The sequence below is a fragment of the Haemaphysalis longicornis genome, unplaced genomic scaffold (assembly GCF_048455015.1).
Source record: "Haemaphysalis longicornis isolate Haplotype H1 unplaced genomic scaffold, Haemaphysalis longicornis Haplotype H1 scaffold_2, whole genome shotgun sequence".
NCBI lineage: Eukaryota > Metazoa > Arthropoda > Arachnida > Ixodida > Ixodidae > Haemaphysalis > Haemaphysalis longicornis.
This window is the reverse complement of record NW_027526295.1, coordinates 231178030-231201669: the sequence shown is the minus strand read 5'-3', so window position 1 is coordinate 231201669 and position 23640 is coordinate 231178030. Positions and strand designations below refer to the sequence as shown.

The 23640-nt window shown below is 46.6% G+C and overlaps 1 protein-coding gene across 6 annotated transcripts in view; it reads right to left on the bottom strand.

Moving 5' to 3' along the window:
• Positions 1-5842: 5842 nt before the first annotated feature.
• The window catches only part of Ndae1 (Na[+]-driven anion exchanger 1), a 115411-nt gene continuing 97613 nt past the window's right edge, over positions 5843-23640 (bottom strand). For 5 of the 6 annotated variants that reach the window (XM_077699665.1, XM_077699666.1, XM_077699670.1 and 2 more), the window contains 4 exons: positions 18882-19037; positions 17543-17581; positions 15738-15988; positions 5843-8588 (listed from right to left, as the gene is read on the bottom strand). In XM_077699665.1, the coding sequence (XP_077555791.1) occupies positions 8390-8588; positions 15738-15988; positions 17543-17581; positions 18882-19037 (645 nt within the window). In that variant the 3' untranslated portion in view covers positions 5843-8389. The remainder of the gene's footprint in view (positions 8589-15737; positions 15989-17542; positions 17582-18881; positions 19038-23640) is intronic. The other variant, XM_077699667.1, reaches the window with a different exon arrangement.

Here is a 23640-nt window from a genome sequence, read left to right as displayed (position 1 = left end):
CGGCTCTGGTCCACGTCTTCCAGCATTGGCCACATTCATGCTAGAGTAGCCTTTTTATGATGCTAGGCCAACCTAACAGCACAGGCGTAGAGAATGGACCTTTTTCCAGTAGCGATCTGCGCATGCGCGGGCTGCCGGTCCGCCATTCTTGGCAGGCGCCTCGGGCAAAATAAACAAAAGCGCGCCCCTCGGTTTCCTGCTTAGGGAGCGGCTATAATCTCCACGTTTTCTTTTTTTCTCTTTGGACTCCTCGTGGTGGGTTCGTACGTGCATACAATAATGGCTTTCTAAGAAAAGGGGCGAAAACGCTTGAGACTGAGAGAGAGAGAGAATAACCTTTATTTCGTTCCAGCATGCGGGATTCCCACCGGCCGCGCAGGGCGCGGGGTTCACCCTATCTAGCAACCACCTTTACCTCGGTGGCACCCGGGCCTAGACCTCGGGGCTAGGTTGCCGGCCTCCTATTGCTACTCGGAGTGTCCCCCTTTCGCTTTTGGAGGGCCAGCGCAGCCTCGAGCTGCCGGACGGCCCGTAATTGTTCTTCGGGATGCCCCGACCCCACACAGTGTTTCACAGGCGGCGGCAGCACGCTGTCCGTCGCCCCCCTTTTGCCACACCCCCACAGCACATGGGCCAGCGTGGCCCTGTCCAGACTGACCACGCTGCCAGCACATGGCTGCCAGTGAGGGGATTACGAAAATGAAAAAAAAAAAAGGGGGGGGGGGGGGCGCTTCGAACACGGCAGATTAGTCACGAGAACGTTCGCCTGCTACCGTGACATTCATATGAAAGTTGCGGGTGACGGGTCAGTCCGGGAGGGGCTGCAGGACCAGGATATTTTGTGCACGAGTTCTCCGAAAGCCAAACTTTCTTGGGGGTGCGCCTTACTGCCATTTTTAGTTCGCCGTGGCGGCCGCTAGATGGACCGGTACTGGAAAAAGGTCCATTATCGCTAGAAAGACGTGGAAGTCTTGCCGACTTTTGTGGAAAGGGAGGCGGATTCAAGCAGCGGCGGGCCGGCCGGGTTCATGAACGTTCAAGCAGCGCTGTCCTGCCTACTTCTCGTTCTTTTTGTGCCGTGTTTTTTCCGCGCTTATCTTTAATCACTGCAAGCTTGTTCGAGCTAGTTTTGGGGGGCCTTGAAATGGACCAATCGCCCACTTCTGCCACCAACCCCCTCTCCCCATCCTTTATCCGCTGCCCGCGGGAAAACGAACTTATGTTTATCGTTTATCACCTGTTCGCCTTAATCAATTGACATGTCTTCCGCTTTAGGCACTCAAGCAGAAGTCAATAAATAGCCCAATTTATAACACAGCCGACATAACTGGGCAGCACCCACTGCACCAGTATGGGCAGAAGACTTCCCAAAGCCGTTTCGGTGCTCCTGGCAGGCATCCGCATGCATGAATTGCCAGTTCCACCTGGAAGGAAGTCATCCAACATACGACCACCTGGAATGTAAGAAATTGATAGAAAGTTATGGAAATAACCAGTACAGTAGCCGACCGATTTTTTGGACCTGGAGGGGAACGAAAAATAGCCTGAATAAAAGAGCAGTCCGAAAATAAAAGGGCAGTCCCTAGAAATTTTGGGGCACGGATCGAAAATCAGATTCTACGACCGAATGGAATCGCCAGCAAGACGGCCACCATGCGCGTCGTGTATTTCTCTCGCGCTGTTTTACAGACACGAGGGAGATACACGAAGCGTTCGAGATTGCGATGAAGAAAGAAAAATGCGTAGTAAGCCGTCGGTGGCTTTAACACAAAAAGAGATAAATTACCTTAATGGGTAAACGCGTGGTTGTAGATACGACAAGACATGATTACGTTTTCTCATGGTTGTGTAAATCTTCGGTTTTTTGTGTATTTTATGTGTGACAAGCGTATTTATAAGCGAGCCACAATAAATTATGCTCAGTTGTTTGTCAGCGCTTGTCTGTGCTTCTTTCCTAGTCCTTGTCTTTTGCGCTGTTGTTTAAGTTCAAGGAGTCAGTGAGGCACTTTGTCGCATATTTTCCAAATACGATTTACGTGTAGCGCACGTGCCTTCAAGCAAGCTGCGCAGCAGGCTCGTGAACGTAAAGGACAAGATGGAGAGTGACAAGTTCCCGGGAGTCGTATACAAAACCCCTTGCGCTGACTGCAATTGCGTTTATATCGGCGAAACGGGCAAGTTTTCACGAAGAATGAAGGAGCATCAACGTGACGTTGCAAAAGAAAATCGAACGACGAATGCGCTGGCAGAGCAGGCCTGCCAGCACAATCACCGCATCGGTTGGGACGACACCGCTATCATAGCAAAAGAAAGAAATTTGGCCTCCCGTCTTTTCCTCGAGTCACTCATCATCCAAACCACACCTCATACTGTCAACCGGACTGATGGCAACATGCCTGCAATCCACACGAAGTCATTGCGCCATATCTTGCATATAAATTGACGACGGCCTCTTGCCCGCTTTATTGTGAACAAGGAACCCGTATGGGCTCTGAAACGTCAAATTTTTTCCTTTTGACTTGGTCAGTGACCATGCTTTTATATTCGCAAACTTTATTTACGCGAGCCTTAGGTGCTGTTGTTTGGGCACCCGCCTGGTGGGGGGTTTCCTCTAGTACGGAATACCCTGGCCTGTGCTGGTCACCCGGGCCCGGATAAAAAAAAAAAAGGCTTCTGTCAACTTGCAGGTGACTCGTTACAGACTTCTGCTCAGCACTTTTGTTCATTCAAGAACGGCTGACACGGCTTGGCTTCACAGGCGAAGCAATGGTGTGGAAGATGCGACCCTGTTTGGTTTTTCGTTGAAAGTTTATGTTCCCTCAAGCGGCCATTGACACAACTGCCGGTCTAGCCCGCATATACCTTCCTGCAAGCGAGTGGTATAGAGTATACAACCCCAGTAGCGTATTGCACAAACTGCGTAGCATGCTTGTTTAGCTATGCTATGCTGTGGCCTTGTTTAATATCCTTTGCGGATCTTGGGGCACAAGCCAGCCAACTTGCGAGGGGCAGAAAACACTGCGAGCGCTCCGTGCCAGTAGAAAAAAAAAAACGGCTGCTTTGTGCACATGTGCAATAAATGGTACATATTCATGGTTATCTTTTCAAGAAGCATAGCGAGTCTGCACCCACGCTGTCCCCTTGGTATTGTCTCTGTCTTGTCTTTGATGCACAGTTGTTCTGCTCTTAAAATGCTGTACCAACTAGACCGACAACATGCTGCACTAGCCGTGCTCTGTCCAAAACTTGGACCGCTATGAGTGGTGGGTCCATCTACTTGAACGTCCATATCACAGAGAACCTCAATTTTTTTTTTCGTTCATACAATTTGTGAAAAATTCTCTCTCGAAATGAGAATTTTTCGCAAATTGTATTCTCGAAATTCTCAAAAAGTTCTCTCCAGACACGCCAGGCAGACAGGCCGGGAAATCATTGTAGCGTTTCACATCAGGAAATTGGGAGCTAATTGTGTGAGCCAAACATCGATTGCGCTGTGTGACAAAGAATACCATGCGTACTTGGGTAGCACGTGCTGTTATTCTTGATGTTCCGATGTTTTGTATCCCAATTATCAGCCCGGTGTGGCCCACTGTTCATTCTTCACGAGTTTCATGTTAAGGTGTTGAGTGCTGACGATGTGGGAGAGGGGGTACGAGGGAGTGTGTTGGATTTGAATGTTTTGTTTTTCTCTCTCTCTCTGGGTACGAGCGAGTGTGTTGGATTTGAACGTTTTGTTTTTCTCTCTCTCTTCTGTCGTAAACGCTTATTTTCTGCACGGATCGCATGAATAAACTAGTTGTGAGTCAGCGCTCGTCCTGTCCGTTCCCTTCGTCCACATCTTTTTTCGCGCCGTTGACGAATTCTGTGCAAGGAGGACCTCCCGTCTCATGTTTTAGTCAACCAGTCTGTAGTGAAAAAAAGTAAGGTAAGCTTCCTCAAATACCACAACATACGGATAAGATTCGCACGTTGCCAGTGGGACACCCTGCTCCCCCCTCCGATTTTCACTGAACAGGGGTTGAAAACAAGCATAATTCCAGCAAGCAAGTCTTTATTTTGGGAGAACATGCCATTGGCACTCTGCCAGACTTCTATTGCCCAAAGTCGACAATGCAGTACCTTCACAGCACATGCCAATGAAAACATGTGCTTAGGCAACACGATGCATTTAGTAAGAACACACTGCTGTGTTTTTTTACGATAACTGCATTACCATGTAGTAGGTAAAATAGTATTTACCCGTACGTACTTCCGCGTACGCAAGTGGTAATCGTACGTACGTACAATTACCACTTTTTGTTGTTTGCATTCACTACACACTTCGCTCACAATTCCTTTGTCAAATCCTACTGAAGGAGCTGCAATTCATCACTCGGCACGGTCCAATTGCTTTGCACTTGGTCCAATTGCTTTACTTTGCAATTTTCGCAGCCAACCTGAAGTGTCTTTGTCAAGCACAGAGCAGGAAGCGCTGTGTGTAGTTTGCCATGGTTTGTTTCTCCATAACTGGCAGTTAGCCAAGTGTGGCTAGCAAAACATTTGTACATAACTTACCAGCCCATAAATTTTGAGTCCTCATGGTTGAAACTTTTACAGAAACCCTACAGTAAGCTAGAGAGGAAAAATGCCTTCCGAGACCTTTTCTGAAAAAGCCTTGCCCGGAGTGGCCACTTGAACGCACAATAAAACAAAACTCGTTCTACAAAAGCAGCATTTTTATTTTTATTTCTGATGTACTGAAAAAAAAAATTACACTCTGTACTGAACAGTACATATTACAACAGTAGCAAATTCTTTTTTTTTTTTCCCCTATACAGTCACTTGCCCACCCTTTGAACACTGGTTACACCTTTTTGCTTTATTGCATCTAGCAACCCCAAACATGAATAAACAAAACAGAGGAGCAAGACAAACAAGGGAGAGTCCCGCACTGTTTACAACGCAGAACTCTATGGTGGGGCACAGTCTGCCGGCAACGAACAACACTTCCAAACTGATGCTCCATCCGACTGCGCCCTGGCTGCCAACATTGAAAAAACATACGCCGCCAGTGGCTGAGATTTGCTACGTAATTATAAGACGCTGACTCTCATATGCTGCTCTGGAATTGCCTGGTGCATCCCCCCTAAGGACCACTACATGCCCCCAGGCTTGTCTTAGACAACATTACACGACTACCACCCCCGGCTACGGGAGATCGAAATGCCCGCCCATTATGAGCAAGTAACTCTAACACACTTTATCACACAAAGATATAGTAGCTTTTTTTTACTTTTTCTCCTTCCCTCGTCTGCATGCACGGGGCAAAACTCGCTGTCGTCTTTCGTGCCACGAGACTTCTCGGTCTAGGAGACAGCTACGGAAAACAATGTGCCCCTAATGCACGCCCTAGGAGAACTGCGCTAGTCATTTAATGGCACAAGGATCTTTGAGAAACCTCAAGGGCATACGGGGAGTCCGGGAAACTTGGTTTGGCCGACTACTTTTTGACGTCCCGTGGCGGCAAGTGCCTGCTCGGTGCCCCGTCGAAACGTGCTATGCGTCACCCATCCAGGCAAAAATAATCGTTGTCGTCGTGGTGCTACGCACGCTGTCCCGGAAGCTGGCTGCTTCACGATGCGCAGAGTTGTTCGTGAAAGGATCACTGTCGCAGACTGTACGCAAGCTGCTTAAGTAAAAAAAGGAAGCTCATTCAATCACTTTGCTAGACAGATGCCCTAGTGAGCCAAGCACATCACGCATCATAGCTACGGAGCTTTACTCTCGCTTTGGCAACGAAGGTTACAGAGATCCCATACATTCCACTCGCTTCCCAGTGCTTAACCAGACATAAACTCGCATATGTGGACAACGCTTTTATTTAGATGTACTCGGTAAGATGACAGCACAAATTGAATTTGAAAGCTGGCTGGGCTCTTCGCTAGTGCATTTTTTGATCAGCACATCACTTACCATTTTAGGTCTTTCTTCCCCTCCCCCCATTTTTTTTTGCCCGTTACTATCGTTGTACTTTTCTATAAGGCAGGTATGCAAAAACGCACATTTAAAGAATACAACAGTTCACGCGTTCACACAATACTTGTGCTCTCACACATTCTCACTCACACACACACATGCTCTCTCGACTCCAGCACCCTGCATGTTCTCCCTTTCTTTTTGCTTCTCCAACAATAACGGGAGTGCATGCAGTGGCTGCCAAGACCAATAAATGCGTCCCATCACACCGGCGAGCCCCTCGGAAAGCTGTAAACACAACAAGATGACCCATGACTACAAGATGCTATAAAATGGAGATGCAGATCTTTCAATAAAAATGACTCTTCACAGAGAAAGCAAAGAACCCGCTAGAGTTCTCAGCTCAGAACTTCTGTTACACACACGCAATATATTTTCCGTGATTCTCGACTAACCGCAAAAAGGAAAGAACAAAAGGGAGGGGTGGGAGGGGGGAGCGGATAAATCGTCAGTTGAGCATGTCTCTCAATCCTGCCGTACAGCTTGCCGGGCAAAATATGGCACTAGGAAACTAACACGCACCACCCCCTCGCACTTCAAGTGCATGATTGATAGCCCACCTAAGCCGCGCTAGAGAACCAGAAGCATATGTACAAAAGCAAAACGCCCAACTGTGCCGAATTCGGTGTAGCAAGTTAGCAGCAGCGGCTCGCTACACAACATTGGAACTAAGTTAGCACAGTTTCAATGCATCCCTTCTTGCCTGAGTTGACAACCTACACCCACAAGCTACCGGGCATGCTAGACCCACAGCGCGAGAGACATTGAGTTGTCTGCGTGCTACATTTGTCTAGACAGGCTAACAAGGACCTCAGCTAAGCAATCTAAAAACATTCTACGTGGCTGGTAACAAATGTCACTCTTTGCTCTGGGAGTGTCCCAAACACAGCAATGCAGTAACATACCACAGGTAAATATTTCTCGCAGCAACTAAGCCCAAACGCCTAGCCACTATATCCACTAAAACCGGTGAAATCATGGAAACCGCGTAATTGAAAAGAAGCAACTGCGCGATGCATGCCCCTTGCACACTCCCAAATGGAGGCCAGGGGTAAACTAAAAGCACACACTGGGATACTGAACACAACCACAGAAATCTCCCTGCCCTTAATACGCACATAAAAACTGAGCAATAATTCCTACGCAGAGAAGAAACAAGCTCTGTTTCAGACTAGTAAATAAATACAAAACTTTAAAATAATCTAGCCTTCCAATACTCGCTCACGTGATAATCCACAAACAGTAAAATTCAGCATTCTGGACGATGTGGAGAGCAAAATTAACAAGATCAAAACAGTGCTCTCCTAAGCTTGACGCAGGAAGAGAACATCGAAACCGTCAACAGCGTGCGACAAAGGCTGTTGCACTACGCAATGCGTCGCTGACTCAAGACTCTCGCAAGTGAGTTAGAGACACGAACTAGCTTCAAACAAGTGTGCTGCCTGCCGCTACAGCTGCTAAGTTCTTGGCAGCATCTAACAAGAACAACAATGGAAGAAAAGATAGCCTTTTGTCTAGTGAAAATCTAGCGCGAAGCGCGGTGCTTTTGGACTGGCCAGCTGAGATGTCTCATGTAGAGCGGAGTTTGCCGCTAAGGGAAGCCACTTCACGTTACCATAACCAAGGGCCTCAAGGTGAAGGCTCCCTCATGCAATAGCCCCAAGTAGTCCAAAAGACGGGCTTGGTCATCGAGACGCCATTGACCGACATTTCCAAATGCACAAGCTCAGCAGCGACCTTTGCGACACCTTGCTAGCGGCTGTTTTGGGTCCTTAAAAAGCCATTTCTTTAGGCATGTGCAACAACACCAACAGCAACGTGACAAGAAACACAAAAAAGAAATGAGCCACTCTCATGCGTGTTCCCGCAAGCCTCACAAGAAGAGACAGAAACTCAAGCAAGCAGCATGAAGCCAGTTACACAGCTACCTTCCGTTTCCGCACGCTACCCCACTGAGAGAGCAGTCTCAACCCGTGAACGATTCTTCTGTGAGGCTTGCATTGAGCACCATTCGAGAGGCAGGTCTGCGAGTGCAACCGACAGGTCTTCCTTCCCCGCACCGACTGGACAGACAGCCTTGCGAACGGCCGCCTCAAATGCAGTGTTTCAACCCAGCAGCCGGTGTGCAACTGCAAGTAGCGTCACCCCCTGAAAACACTGCACTCCCGACGGCCGCGGCAGGCAGTCTAGGTGCAGGCTGGTCCACGCGGTCCGTGCTGCTCGCACCGCTCTATGCCCAGCAAGCCCTTCGTTTCTCGAATGTACCCCGAGGTCCGGGAGGGGGAGCAGGGGGCGTGGGGGGTACATTGGGGGAACGGGCGGCATTGAGGGGTGGTGAACGTCCCGAGAAGCAAACCTAAGGGCTCATCTGGCGTCAAACGGACGTCTCGCTGCCATTGGGAAAGGGCTTCTTGGTTTCCTGGGGCGAAGCGTGCTTGGAGGGCACGGGCGTCGGGGCGTCAATGCGGATGGTAATGCCGCAGTCTTCCTCGTCGTCCTCTTCGGCCATGGTAGAGAGACGCTTGCGTTCTTCTTCGTTGAGCGCATCTTTCTTACTTCCACGCTTCTTTTTTCTGCACCCAGCCAGTGGAGAGGGGGAGGGGGAGAGAGAGTGGGGAGAGAGGCACAAAGAAGAGTTTTGTGGTGAGAGGCCACCAGGGGAGAAAAACGGGGCCAGCGCGGCAGGGCAGTGCTCATACAGCAGTGGTGACGGTGTGAGCATGCCACCGGCCAAGCACGGTACGATGTCAGGCCAGTTAGCTGTTGTGCCAACAGGCACGGCAGGCAGCTGCTTATTCGCAGACATGCTCCTTTAATGGGCCCGTTCCAAGGAGCCCAACACAACACTCGTAATGCCTCTTTGAAAGGGCACACTGTGTCGAAAGCAGACAATGGCTCATTCAGCTGTACGTGCACATATGTGTATAGGTACACACATAGATATACTCATAATTTGGACCACCTGGGGATCTTGATAATGCTTGCAGAGACTGAAAGCATCCCAGATATGCATAAGCCCATGAAATCGGAGCCAACTCGGCCACCAAGGCCATTTCTCTATAAGTACGTGCACCACTATAGCATAAGAATATTCCCACAGCTTGGTACAGGATGCAACTTCTGCAGATTGCGCAGCTGCCTGCTTCGCCTGGTGAGGTTAGTACAAGTACAATGAAAGGGCACAGTGCAAACACGCACACACAGTCGTAAAAGTAGGGCAAAGGTTAGCTACTGGGCACGGCCGATGGCAATACGCAAGCAACAGTCAAGACCTAGCAAGGCTGGTGATAAGTTATTGCTTTGCTTAGTCACTGCTGATGGGTTATTGTCTTGATTCGTCAGAACACACGAGCTGCTTGCACTGGAAACTGCTGTCCATGTGCTGCAACTCTAAATGGGGGTTGCTCACAGGTCAGTTAATGGGAAACTTTCTTGCATACACAAATCTGCAAAACCTACTCACTAGAATGTTTTAAAGCACTGCACTAGCTTTTAACCCTTTGAGGGTCACGGCCATACATGTACGGCATCGGCAAACACTTTCAAAATGGTCAATGACATACATGTACGGCATTGCTTGTATCTTTAAAAAGCGTGCCTTTTTCGCCAACTTCTTTTGCTTGGCATGTGCTGCCATACTTCAGAAATACGTCAAAATTTTTTTCTTGCGCCGATGGCTCTTCTTTTTTTTTTTTTTTATGATTTACTTCAGTGGCGCGCCGGCTATCGGTTGCGCATCCGCTAACGAGGTGGTGCGCTGGGTATCGCCCACCTGGCGCCCGGGCGCCTCTCGCTTCTTGCGCTTGCCACAGACCAAGGTTGCCCGCGAAACTGATGAGGCTCTTTTTTCCTTTTTTTCGTATTTTATGAGCGGTGCGCCATCTATCGCTCCCGCGTCCGGCCGCACGCGCAGCGGCTGGTTTTGGTATCGTCCTTCAGGCGCTTCCCACTTTTTGCGCCGGCGAAACTGATGTCTATTTGATTTTGATTCCCTCAAAAGGTGCCGGCTTGTTACTCTCTGGTTTTTATTTAGAATTTTTCTTGTGTTACTCATGAATAAACCACATATCTGTAACAACTTAAACAATTTTTTTGTCACTTTATGGTCACCCTAAAAAATTACTATAATTTTTCGCGAAATAGATTCATCCGAAGAATTTAAATAAGCAAGCAATAAAAAAAATCGACCCTGGGGGGTCACATTTGGCGAAAAAATTCAACCCTCAAAGGGTTAATGTAACGTTACATTAACTCCTTGAAAATAAATCTGGTCTTTTCACCTGGCCTATTTTAGTTAGCTGAACTCAAGACTCCAAGCATTTTGATAGTGTGCATCATGTATCCTAAGCTATGCTCATGACCTTAAAAATCCCCACAAAGAAGAAACGTGCCAACAAGCTTTATAAGCTTTAAATAGATCTGCATCCCTTTATTTATGCTCGCTAGCATTGGGTTTGGTTACTGGTTGGCTAGATCTATTTGAACATGATGCTTGTGATTTTGAAATGCAAACTTGATGCTTTTTTTTTTAGATTTTCAGCTTTAGTGCTGCCCTGACAGCGAGTGACAATACAGAAGGTGTAAATACTGTGTTTTTATGGTTATAAACATTTATGCCTCGACTGCTTTTAGAGCTTTGAGAACATTAAACAAATCGGGGTGAAATTGGCCAAACTCGGTGTTAAAACTGCTTGCAACTGTAGTTACACCAAAAACAGGGATTCTGGGTCTATGTTACCAGGCTTCAGACATAAAATCAAGAAAGCAGAAACAGGCGGAACAAAAAAAAAATAACTGATCCTTTTTTTTCTGCACAAGCTTTAGTAACACAAATTTAAATTTACGTTTACATTTTGTACTGGGTAGCTGGTGGCATAATGAACCCTCCGGTCACCTTAGATGCTTTCCCTGCCTGGATTGTCCTTCTTGGGCATTTTGTTAAGTTTATCCAACATAATTATATACTACAGTGACACTGAAAAATGTTTTGCATTATTAAAAACAAAATTATGATTTGTTAGTTGGTAATTTGAAAAACTTGGAAATAACTCTTTACGAGTGAAGTAATGGCCAGCAAATTTACAAAAAAACAGCCGCACATTACAAATGCACTATAGAATTCAAAATGAACACTTTTACTGCCACAACACTACAGCCCAACACTGCCCTGTGATGATGAGATTCATGTTACAACTATTTGCGAACCTTGAAGAACACCCATACTGCTTGCTTTCTAAAATACAAAAAGCTTGATACCTAATCAGATGCTTCGAAAGTTTTTGTTTCATCTATTTTTAAACTTGGGAAAAGCCCTTCATTTTCTAGCGCAGGAGCAACTTGAGAACTACTTAGCTATTTGTGTCATCATCATCATCATCATCAGCAGCAGCAGCAGCAGCAGCCAGTCTACGCCCACTGCAGGGCAAAGGCCTCTCCCATAGATCTCCAATTATCCCAGTCCTGTGCTAACCGCGAACAATTTATCCCCGCAAACTTCTAGATCTCATCTGCCCACCAAACTTTCTGCCACCCCCTGCTATGCTTGCCTTCTCTGGGGATCCACTCTGCTACCCTTAATGACTACCGGTTATCTTGCCATCACATTACATGCCCTGCCCACGACCATTTCTTCTCAATTTCTACTAGCGCATCTGTTCCCTATTTGTGTATGTGTGTGCCTATGTGGGTTTGTGTGTGTACTGCATCTATGGCAAAGCAGCCAGACATTTGTTCCGAATCTGCTTGCTGCATCCCAAAATGTGTTTCACTGCGCCAGGGCCGCCAATGATAGTCGTGTAGGCTGTACAGTACAGCACCCATATTTAGCATTCCTCGCTTGTCTGTCCACACACACAGAAAATGTACAAATTTCGAATATTGAAAAAGGAAACATTTGTTTGCGTCAATCTTAGGCGAAATTCCTGTTTCACACATCCCTGCAGGTAGAACCGATCACTTGCGGAAGCATTGTTGAGGGGCAGCTGAATCCCCTCAGAATCCACACATCCCACGAGCAGCCATGCGTAGGGTGCGAGCGATGGAGCATCAGCTAGTCCCATGCGGTTAGCACGATGCCAAGCGCGGTGTCACCGTGCAGACATGCCCGTGCAGTGGTTAGGAGGCCTACGTACCTGTCTACAGTTTGAACGGGCAGTGGCAAGCAGTGCAAGTCGGGAAGAAACGTACGAGGGAAAGAAGACACGGGGAAGGTGAGAGAGGGGGCAAAGAAAGAGAGAAGAGAGGAACGCTACAGGTGACAGACTTACAAGACGCGCACAAAAGCACAAACGCAACCCAAGCTCCTGCACACCTGGTCATCGGTGTGTGGGGCTGGCTCGTCCAGTTAATGTTCCACAGTCATCTTGAGCTAAGGTTTCGGGCTTTGCTTCTGAAATATGAGTGCGTAGCTCTCTGCTACATATGTTCACTCGAACCAGCTTAACAGATAGTTGTTGACCCTTCAAGATGTTGTGGTGGCTTGGTTGAAAACTAGCAGAAACGCTTCCGTTGGATCCTCATCCATATGAAATGTTGACACCGCTGAATGCAGGAAGTGAAGTATAAATCTTGGTATCATATGATCGAAGTCACAAAACCCTACGCTAGTTTTGACTTTGGGGTAATGTAGATACCAGACGTAACTGATGTTAACTGGCCCAAAGTGATATTTGGCATCCTTTCTCTCACGCATGCCGCAGCATTAACCATGGTGGTAGCACTAGTACAAATAAACACATTTTGTAGTGCATCTCCAGTTGAAGCTACAGCAATGCTAAAAAATGAATTCGGAACATGCCATCTTAACCTACCAAGAAAGCGACTTTGTAGCTAAATTCACCTTCTAGCAACTTTTCCGCCAAAACCAAGGAGTAGAGTGAAATCACAGGGCTAAAGTATGACCTCAAGCCCCACCGAAAGCCTGCTGCAACTGTTCACCTTCCCAAGCGACTACAAACACAAGGCTCCACAGGCACTGGTTAGAAAAACCAGAGTAAGCACTGCATTCAGAAACCCCACAAAACAGAAGCAGGTACTGCGAGTATATCTCATGCTCAACCACTTCTGCCTGCCCTATTAAATAAACTAAGCAGGCATTTCAGGGCAATGATGCAAGCCAGTGCATCTCACAACGTCATTCCGGGGAGCAGAAGGGGCTCCCTCTGGTCTACTACGTTCTACAAAGGCATGCTTTGAATAAGACCCTTTCGGAGGACTATGTCCACACACACACACGCACACGCACACATTAACAAGCAAGAATCCCAATCAAGCAAACAAGCCAATGAGAACAGTATGTATGTGCAACTCGAGTCATACCTCTGCAAGTGAATATGAACAGAGTTCTGCAAGTATTCCTGTGACTACACTTCATTGGAATTTTCAGAACCCACTCCTTTGAAGTACAAGAATGCAAGTCTAGCGGGTGCCATTTGTTTTCTTCATAGGGAATGTCTGGGAAACTTAGGAGCACCGACAAGTGGGCAAGTTGGTATGGAGACAGTGACTAAAAGCGCAGAAAAACGCAGGACAAAGAGAGGAGCTACACAGGACGAGCGCTTGTCCTGCGTTTTTCTGCGCTTTTAGTCACTATGTATGTAAAAGCTCGGAGATACTCTGTGCAACAAATTATCAGAGCAAAATTTAAGTTTGTAATCCATATCGGAACACTTTCAATGTGTGCAACTATTATTGTGATCTGATTAATGAGTTCACACAAGTGTACACAAAGCTGCTTTGCCGGTAAACATACAGGTGTCCCTAAATCTTTATTGGTTATGGAAACGGGGTAACTGCACCACTGCAGTAGTGGCCCAACATTATTCGTTGCTGCCTGCAAATAATTCTTCACTTCCCAATAAAGTACCGTGCACAGACACAATCAGACTCAATCAATGCCTTCCTTGTGCCGTAAGCTTTCACAGGCTCCTGTATCACAGCATGTGTGGGAATGCTATGCAATGGAACTGTAGTACTGCCCCATTAAAACCACACGAGCTTAACGTATATGACTGCCATATGCACATCCCTCCTGCAACTGATTATTTTGTATTTGGGAAACCCATGGCTCAGAAGAAGAAAAAATCATGCTGTTGTCCCCAGGCTTGTAGTTTTTCCTGCACAATAAAATCTGCATGTGAATTGCGATCGACGGCCCTATGCTGTTGCAAGAAAGCAATGCATTCCTAGAAAGCCCACATGCAACAGGTATTTTCGTCTTTGCTTGGTGACCCATTTTTCACTGCGTGCATTATTTTTTGTCATGCTAGTAACCCAACCTGCCTTTTGCATGTTCTCACTCATTGATTTTGTCGATTACTATGCAGTCATGTGTAAGGTGAAAACGTAAGGTGGCAAAGCAGAAACATTCTTGAAAGGCTTCAATAGATGAAACACATGTAAAATACCGCCACTAAGTTGCTCATTTGTTTAATTTTTGATGAGGCTAGGGGCCACTTGTGCTTACACCATGCTTGCAGCTGATTTGCGAACCCTTTGAAAGCCTTTCATGCTGCAGATTATTTCATCTTGTACCGCAATGGTAATGAGAACTTGGCAGAACACAAAAGCTAGACACGAAGCACAAAATGAGAAGTAGACAGCAAGGCAGTAAGCAGTGCAAATGAGGTAATAGAGGAAAACTTTTTTATTTTTAGACCTAAAATTAAAAGCGAAAAGTTTATGCTACTGCAAGTTACACGAGTTCCTTTGCTCCTCCACAATGAAGAGATTTAACACTGTGACCTCACACAACAAGCTTCAAATAATGAGTTGCTAAATGCAGCAAGAGATGGTGTTGAAGTTACTGCCTTAGCGTATGTGGCTTATGTGGAGATCCAAAATGAAAAGTTAAGCTTCTGTATGCAGGTTGTCAGTATGCATGGTCTTCATGAACACATTTGTGTAAATTTGGTTTTGCAATAAAACAACAGCCAACCAAGAGCTCTTAAAACTATGATCTGTTTTGTGTTGTGTACCATAAACAGCAGATAGCCACCACAAAAAATATTTCAATCACCAATCCATTTGGAAGTACGGACAATGGCATCAAGGAAGCGAAATTTCTGGGAATTCGAGATTACCCTTCCATGAATTTTGCCAGTCTCTGAATGATTTGATGATTTTTGTCGCGATTCTGTACCCTTTAAATGCTCAAGCCACGTCTCACTCACCGATACACTCCCTGCCTCCCTTCAAAAAATTTATAAATTTTGTTCTGACCTGGCGAATTTTTTTTTTTTTTTCGTCTTCCCGAGGGCTAAATACAGGAATCTGGATGAAAATGACTAAGAAGAGAACCTACTCATATCTGTGAGAGTTTTTTTTTTCTCTTTTTGAGGACGTCCAAAGCATATAACAAAATCAATGGAGGGGGGGACATGCTCAACTATATAAAAGTAAAAAGCTGGTAACTAGTTGCACACTACCCAAGCCTAAAAATCGAGAATTCTAAGATGTATGTAAACGTTAAAAAAAAAAAAAGAAGACGGCTTTCAACAACAAAGCAAAAAGGGATAAAAAATGTTCAAGATGCCTTTAACGATCTCCCGCGGATACACGGTTAACCGGCTGGCCTAACTAACTCTGCCTTCCTGTTCTTGCGCAGCTGCCCGACACGGGTGGAGGCACGAGACGCCGTAAGAATGCCCAGGAAACGAAACGGTGAGAGCAAACAACGCTATCGGGGGGGCTGTTGCGGCGGAGGGAATGGGGCGGCAGCAGACCTGGACCCGTCGTCAGCCGCCTTGGCCCCTCCTCCGGAAGAGGGAGGGTTGCTGGTGCCGCCGGTCCCCTTGTGCTGCTGGTTGTGCTGGTCGATGGCCTGCCAGAGGCCCGTCTGGGCGAGCTGCTCCGTGATGTTGATCTGGGGCAGCTCCTGCTCCTCCTTGTACTTCTCGATGGGCACCTTGATGAGGTTGCCGTTCACCAGGGCTATGGCCACATTGCCGGCACTGGCCTCCGGCAGCAGCGCATTCTGCACACCCAGCACCGCAGTGCGGAGAGAACCCGTCATCATCTGTAGCCGCCACTGCCCCGTCCACGAGCGATGCTCGGCCTTTGTTGAACGTTTACGAGCAAGATGTCAGCAGAATCGAGCTCGTCGATGCCTGTTGTTTCTGATGCTGTGATGCATGCCTCGGTTTAGCTTGGGGTGTGGAATGACACTGCCCCTCTAATAGGCTGCCATTTTTACCACATCAGAACCTCATGTAGGGCTTCCGTATTGCCCAGAAGGACGCAAGTGCCACCGTTTTTATGCTGTTCTTTTTCTCTTTTTGTGGGCCAAATCTGATCTGGCGGGAAATTCGAGTAACCTTAGCATATACAAACAACTAGCACAGTGGAGAGTAAACATTCAACAAAGGCCAACATTAAAACTTGAATAACACTGTTCCCTGAAATGTGCACAGGTGTCAGGTGCGTACTGTAGTGGGTGCAGGGGATGAACAAAGCAGTGCTAGCGTAAGCAATGATCTGCACTCTATTTATTCTCTACTTATTTTATGCTGTGCTCTTTCGGAGGTGTCTGAAGTACGTGTCTGAAAGTAGCCCGTGCTGGTTTCAGCCCAAAACATTGTGACACGGTATCTGAAAATGTGTGAGGTACTAGGAGCTCACTATTTCCAAAATATTCTAAGCTACATTTGATATTGCAAGGTAAACAACACACACTGCACTCACTAATGCAAAACTCAGCAAAGCTCATCCTAACTCAATTTGATACAGGAGTACTGCACATGGGATAGGCAACAATGTTCTCTTTCTAACGAATGAAACCTAAGATAAAAGGTGAAATGAACGAAAGAAGTGTAAACTAACAACAACCTTATTATGACCAGAAGAGCAAAAACTTGTGTCTTGCTGCCGTAAAAAACATCTAGTATTATGTTCACCTCTTTATTAGATTCTAAACCCTTCAAAATTAATGAAGTACAGTAGAAGCATACCTCATAGCACGCATTTCTAGCCATTCTTGAAAATATTTTATGCGTCAGTACTGAAACAACTGGCCCTTAGCGACCCCATTAAATTTTCGGCAATTAAAAACTGACACCGACCCTAAAAGAATGTAGAAACAAGACGTGAACAAAGCTCCCGTACAGGAGCTGAAACGTCTTGCTTTTACGAACTTTCACTGTCAACGTCAGTTTTTAATAATTGTCACATCTTTCCCCAACCGGACGGGCTTCCGTCATATTTATTTTCACATCTTTCAAAGTTATTTTTATTTAGCAGCAGTAAATGCCCTTGACATTATTAATTATAAATCTACAGGCATTCAAGTTGTACAGTTTTCACCTTGATGTTAGTTCCCTGATATACTGACTTGTGTACAAAAATTGGCACTCCGCATTTTAACTGTTGACTAAAACACTGCAGACAAGGTTCGGAAATAGTACTAATTGTTCTCCTCATGACGACTGAGCACCACTACTAGAAAGAGTTAATAACAAGTAGACACATGCATGGCAAGCAAGAAGCAGCGGAGTAAAGAGGGCTTAGTAAAGAGTCAGGTGCACATGCTCACCTTATCCCCGGTTGCGTCCTGCAAACTCAGTTTGGCAGGCTTTGGTATGAAACAAGAGACATGCTCATTCTTAATATGCAGCACAAGGCAACACGCCCCTCCCTCCCCCCCTTAGCCCTTTCCCCAGGAAAGTCAAAATCCAAGAAGCACCCGATATGCAACAAGGTAATTTTGTCAGACAAGCAATGTGTTATTGCGAACTTAAAATGCATCTTCGTTAGCCTCCACACTAGTGACCTACATTAAAAGAGTTATGCTACGAGGTTGAACATGTTCAACATGCAAAATCATCATGCATACAGCAACTCACAGTACAAGCACCGTTTCAGCAATGTTAAATTAATAGTGAATTTTCAGCAACAAGAAATCATGCATCAAGCTGAGGCACTAGCCTTTTCAATGGCTACTTCTAATAGCCAGTCCAACAGTGCCCTAGCAGTCTGTCACTAACTTTACCAAGATAACCCTTTCCCACATGCATGTACCATTCTTACATGCCCAGCTGCAAAAAACCCACCCACATAAACCACAGTGCAAATGATCAGCAGCATCACCCATCTAGCATGCATCAAAGCATATCAGCGCCTTCAAGCACACTCAAAATACAGGCAGGAGACATGTGCTGTAATGTGTTGAAACGATGCACACGCATTCATCTCATAGCTGACAGCATGCTACATTGACAAAATATGATGCAAACATGTCAGCAAAACTTGCTGCATTTTCTGATGACAGGTGCAGCAAACACGGAAATGCAAATCCCACATGCATCAGCACTGGCCATGGCAACAAAGCTAAATTAAGGAAGTATTTCCTGATAAGTTTGATTCGTGCAGCACTTTTTCCTCACCGCCATAGTGCTGGGAATTTGAAAAATAAAGCAAACACAGCTAAGTGCTCTTTGGTGCAAGCTGTGTGTAAGAGAGAACTTTCAGGACAAAAGTGCATTGCTCTTCAGCAGTTACGCCTGTAATTACGTATGCAACAATTGTGCCGAAAAAGCTGTGTACCAAATAATAATAAAAAAAGGTATGTTGTGATGTCCTAGCAGCAAACTTCGGTCATGCACAGACTCTGTAAGAACACCTAATCAGGTTATTAATTGAACAATCTGTCAACCTTTCAAAAAAAAAAAAAAAAACAGTGAGGCTTGAAAAATCGACTCAGTGTTAACAAGAATTATGCTGGGATACACCTCTCATTTTCTGAAATTCATCAGCCCTATAACAACATGCTATCACAGTAATAGAAAGACAGCTAAGTGCCAATGGTGTAAACCCAAGCTCCCACACCACACAGGGCTGGCCTATGAGAGAGGAACAACTGGGGAGCACCCAACCTTCATTTCAAACTCCTCTTGCTCCACCTCCTTCATCTTCTCCTCCTCCTCTCGCTTCTTCTTGGTGTGCTCCGGCATGACGTCGTCGAGCACCTTCAGCTCCCGTTGCGTGAAGATGAAGTCCAGCAACTTGCGTACGCCAATCATCACCACCAGCTGCGTGACAAGGGAAACAGGACACGATGAGGGGGTAGGGAGCCTCTTCATCACGGTTACCAGTGATGCAATCACTGCCAGCATGCCACAATGAACAAAATCAAGACACGACATTTGCACGCATAGAGAGGCCAAAGAATTCATGGCAGGACAGCGAGAAAATCTGTCACTGAACAGCTGTTGGAGCACCATAACTTCTAGTTTGCATACTGCGCTGGTTGGTTAACTCAATTAAAGGGACACTGAAGGAAAATAGCAAGTTGGGCTTAGACGAAAGTTCAACTGCTCCTAAGCCCTTTCAGCGTTTATTCGGCGGTGGAAGACGCTTTAATTGCCGAGAAATTACCAGTTTAACTCTTTCGGGACCGCCCGAAAAAGTGATAGAAAAGTGAGGTCTCACTACAAATTTTTTATTACATAAAGCAAAGGCACCATCCTACCTTAGCATATACCAAAATGGAGCTAATTATATGTTCTTTGACATACAATACCAAGTTTTACTTCAACACTGACGATAGAACCATTAAAAAATCTTAAAGTAAGGACTTTGTAAAAGAACTACAGAAAAAGATAGAAAAAAGCGTAAATATAAAAATATTAAAAAAGAATAAAATTATTTCAGAATATACAAAGTCTAACACAATTCTTTGTTTCTTCATCGCGAAAGTGTAATGCGGCTAGGTGTAACTGGTTTTTTGTTTTGTGCGTGATCTCTTTGGCACTAGGGCCATGGCTACGTCGTCGCCCAGGTACACGCCGGGCTTTCGTCTCGGCGAAAACTTGATCCCTTTCTGAGATGGTGGCAGGAGATCACCACCATAGGTAGTTCACACCCTAGCGAACAAATATAAACCAGCCAGAACATATTTCAAGCGCACATACCTACTCCAGAGACAATTGAAACCGAAACCAACACACACCTTTGAGCGCGATTTGATGTTCCAGGCTGATCGACACCTGAATCCTCACTCGAGCTGAAATCCGATCTCTAAAGCCGCATTCCGACTCTTCACTGCCACTCTCATTGTTAAAATCCACAGTAGAAGGCGAAGACATGCGAGACGAGATGAGGCCGATTTCTTATCGCGCTCGCACAAGTATGACGCCATGTTTGTTTACATTCGAAACCACTGCCCGTCAGAATAAAATATCTGATGCGTTGCCGCCTGGCGATAAAAAAAGAAACTTCACAAAAGAGAAAACTATAGTTTTCAAACTATCTCCTAGATGTCGCTAGGTGTTCCATCGAGCGAAAATTTGTATTCTGCAGGCTCGTAAAACCATCGATCATATGTGATCGATGGCCTATGGAGCGGTCCCGAAAGAGTTAATGCATTTCATTCCTTGTGCCATTTCATGACGTTTTGCGTGATGGAGCCTGGAAGGGAGTGGGACAGCGGTGTGGTCTAGCAGGAAAACTAAAACCTACCAAGCGAAGCATCGTGGTAGCAGAAGCCACTGGTCGCGCACTCGACAAAATAACTTGCCCGCCCCACACTTCCATTACCTGCCACCCTATGTGCGCCAATCTTGGTGCCACGCGGGGCGTGAGATGGTGGTTAAACAATGTGAATGTGCCGTGCGGCCAATTACTTTACCTACAAAACGTCTAGCGGACAGCGCAGGACGACGACAGGGGCGCTTTTTTCTTGCATTCTCGTTATGGATAGTCGGGTTTTAGTTGCTTAGATGCACTCAGCTTAACAACGTGGCGCCATCTGTTAGTTTAACTTGTAACAGCGTGCAACGCTAAATTTTTGCAGCCCGCTATGTCGGCACCGTGACGCTGGTTGTAGTAGAACGTTTCGTCAGTTTTCCGTCGCTATATGGTAACGCTTATTGCGCCATCTGTTGAATGTTTTGCAAAGCAAGTTGCCTGTTAGCCCATCTGCCAGAAGTGTGCATAGAGCTTTTACGAGCACCCAAATCATTACTAACGAACACCTTGGCGCCAGTATGGAATGAAAAACATGCATAACATGATACAAATATCACTTTACGTAAGTATGCACCGTAGCAGAAACATAGCAGCACACAATGCCCTGAATCAAAAGACCCGGTTTGGCACACACCTTTTATTCAACTTCAAGACAATCAAGAAATGGTTCCAAACGAACACATCATCAATGCATGCACTTTGAGGCCGAAGTGCGAAATTAATAGATGATCTATTGCCCCCTGTTCGTTGTAAGCGTAGCACTCGCTTCTTGCGATTTACGGGGGCGGATAAGTAACCTCACTCTGCCGCAAGCCGAGAAGGTTTTCAAAAAAATCGCGCGCACTCTACATACCCGGTGCGGGTTGAATTGGGGCTAGTGATAATTCCAGCATAATAAGCACAGTCCATTCTCAGGAGCACGCTGTTGCATGTTATTGCGAAGCGAATGCGACCACAAAACACACACAGCTTCGGCTCCCACCGGCCTGGGTGCAAAACTTCATTCGGGCAGACAGCGCTATGTGATGGAGCAAAAAACTTGTTCTATCATACACAAATGACTGTCCAAAGAAGAGCGGAACCATGGAAGGCCGATGGGCTACTTGCCGCCATGATGTAAACAAGGAGATAACAGGCATGTGACTACGCCGAACCTGCAATAACCATCGCAATCGCCGCCGGCGCTGCAACTTGGCAGCTTGCGAATGTTGGCAAGGCTTGAATTATACCTGTACATTTATACCTGTTTGTGACTTGTGAAAGTTAATGTGCGAAGAAAGATTTTATGTGTTTCTTTAAGAGCTTGTGCGCGCGGTTCTCATCCTGTTGTTCTTCACGTGACTCTTAGCACATCCGCTCACTCGTTTTACGTCATCTCTGCTGGGCGAATGATAGCTCCATTTTTTTTATTATTTACGCGATTATTTACCAGGTGCTGTGCCAGAGGCTGGTGTATTTGTTTTCCGGGGACGCCAATCTATCTATTTATACCAACCTCGGTTTTTTCTTAAGTGTCCCTTTAAGGGGGGACGCGGGTCTTAGAATGGTCAAAAATGGCCAAAATATCGATTTTGAGAAAATCCAATTTTTGGAATTATTGTACCTTCAAGCACCTGCCTTCAAAATATCAACGCGAAATTCCATCGGGAAATACTCTAAAATCATGTTTTGAAACGCCTCGAGGGCCACGAAATGCCCCGAATCGGGCAAAAGTTGCTTCAAATTCCCGCGCGCCCCGCAGGCGAAGCAGCCGACCGATCGCCGCCATCTTGGTCTTGTTTTGAAGCTTGTTTCTTTGTGCGCATTTTGCGATATCTCAAAATGGCGTCGCTTGAGTAGAACGACCGCCCTTGCCAGTTTTCCGAAGGCACCTTCTCGGCCGCCGATTGGCTAGAGCGGGCGCGCGCGGTTTGAGTTCGCCATACGACCCCTCCCATTGGTCGGCGCGACTGCTGTCATGGCGGTCGCCATCATGGCGTCTGCTACGCGCGTCTGACGGAGTCCGCTCTTCTGGCGCAGCGCTCGCTTAGAGCAGTTTTTTTTTACAGTTTCTTCTAATTCTTCCATCGCATACTTTCGTGAATGATGCCAGGAGACGTACGTTTGAAGACGACGACCCGTCATGCGCACGGGAAGCGAAAGCGTCGTCCGCCTATCCCAAGGTCGCGTGGTGCGACTTCGGGCCGCTCGACTCCGCCGGAGGAGAATTGTTCGCCGCCTCATATTGCCTCGCCTGCCCCATCGCCTGACCAACCACCTCCGGAATCCATACCTGGTCCAAGCACGTCCTGCCGGCTTGACACGAGGTATTACACGGCGGAGGAGATTGCCGCGCGTACGGAACACGCGGACGAGGTCAAGCGCGGAATGGAGACCAAGTCAGCAAAGCAGCGAAAATTCGACCTCCTTGAAGTGGATTTGGCGCACTGAGAGGAAGAATCCGGCACAGATTTTGTCTTAGTGGATTTTGCAATGCTGAAGGACCTTTTTGCGCACATCAGGTGCGGCAAGTGCGGGCTGGCGGCGCCGGATTTGAGGAAGCCTGACCGGCAGTACGGCCTCGCCGTGAAGCTCGAGGTGACGTGCTCGGTTTGTGAACACCGTGTGGAACGTTTTTCCTCGCCAAGGACCGAAGGATCTGGCAATATCACTCTTTTTGAAGTGAATATGAGGGCTTAGAAAAGTATTCAAAGCATCGGGAAGGGGGTGACTGCTCTGTCAGATTTTTGTGCTGGTATGAACTTGTCCCACAGAGGCCTGCACCACAAGACATTCCAAACGCACTTGAGGAAAGTGGTTCAGGTTTGCGAGGACACTGCAGCAGCCTCTGAAGCTGATAGTGTGCATGCCATCAAGGACTTGTACTCGGACCTTGGTCAGCCGCCAAACAACATAGATGTGATGTTTGATGGCACATGGATGACAAGGGGACGGTTGTCACACATTGGAGTGGGCTGCATCATTGAAGTGTACACCGGCTTGGTGATTGATCATGTAGTCCTCTCTAACTTTTGCTTAGGTTGCGCCATCAGACCTAAAGCTTCAGATGAGGGCTACGAAGATTGGCTGGCAGACCATGAGTGCCAGCGAAACATTGACTGTGGTGCAGGACGCATGGAGGTAGAGGCAGCCCTGATAATGTTCAAGCGCTCGCTCTCCAAGAAT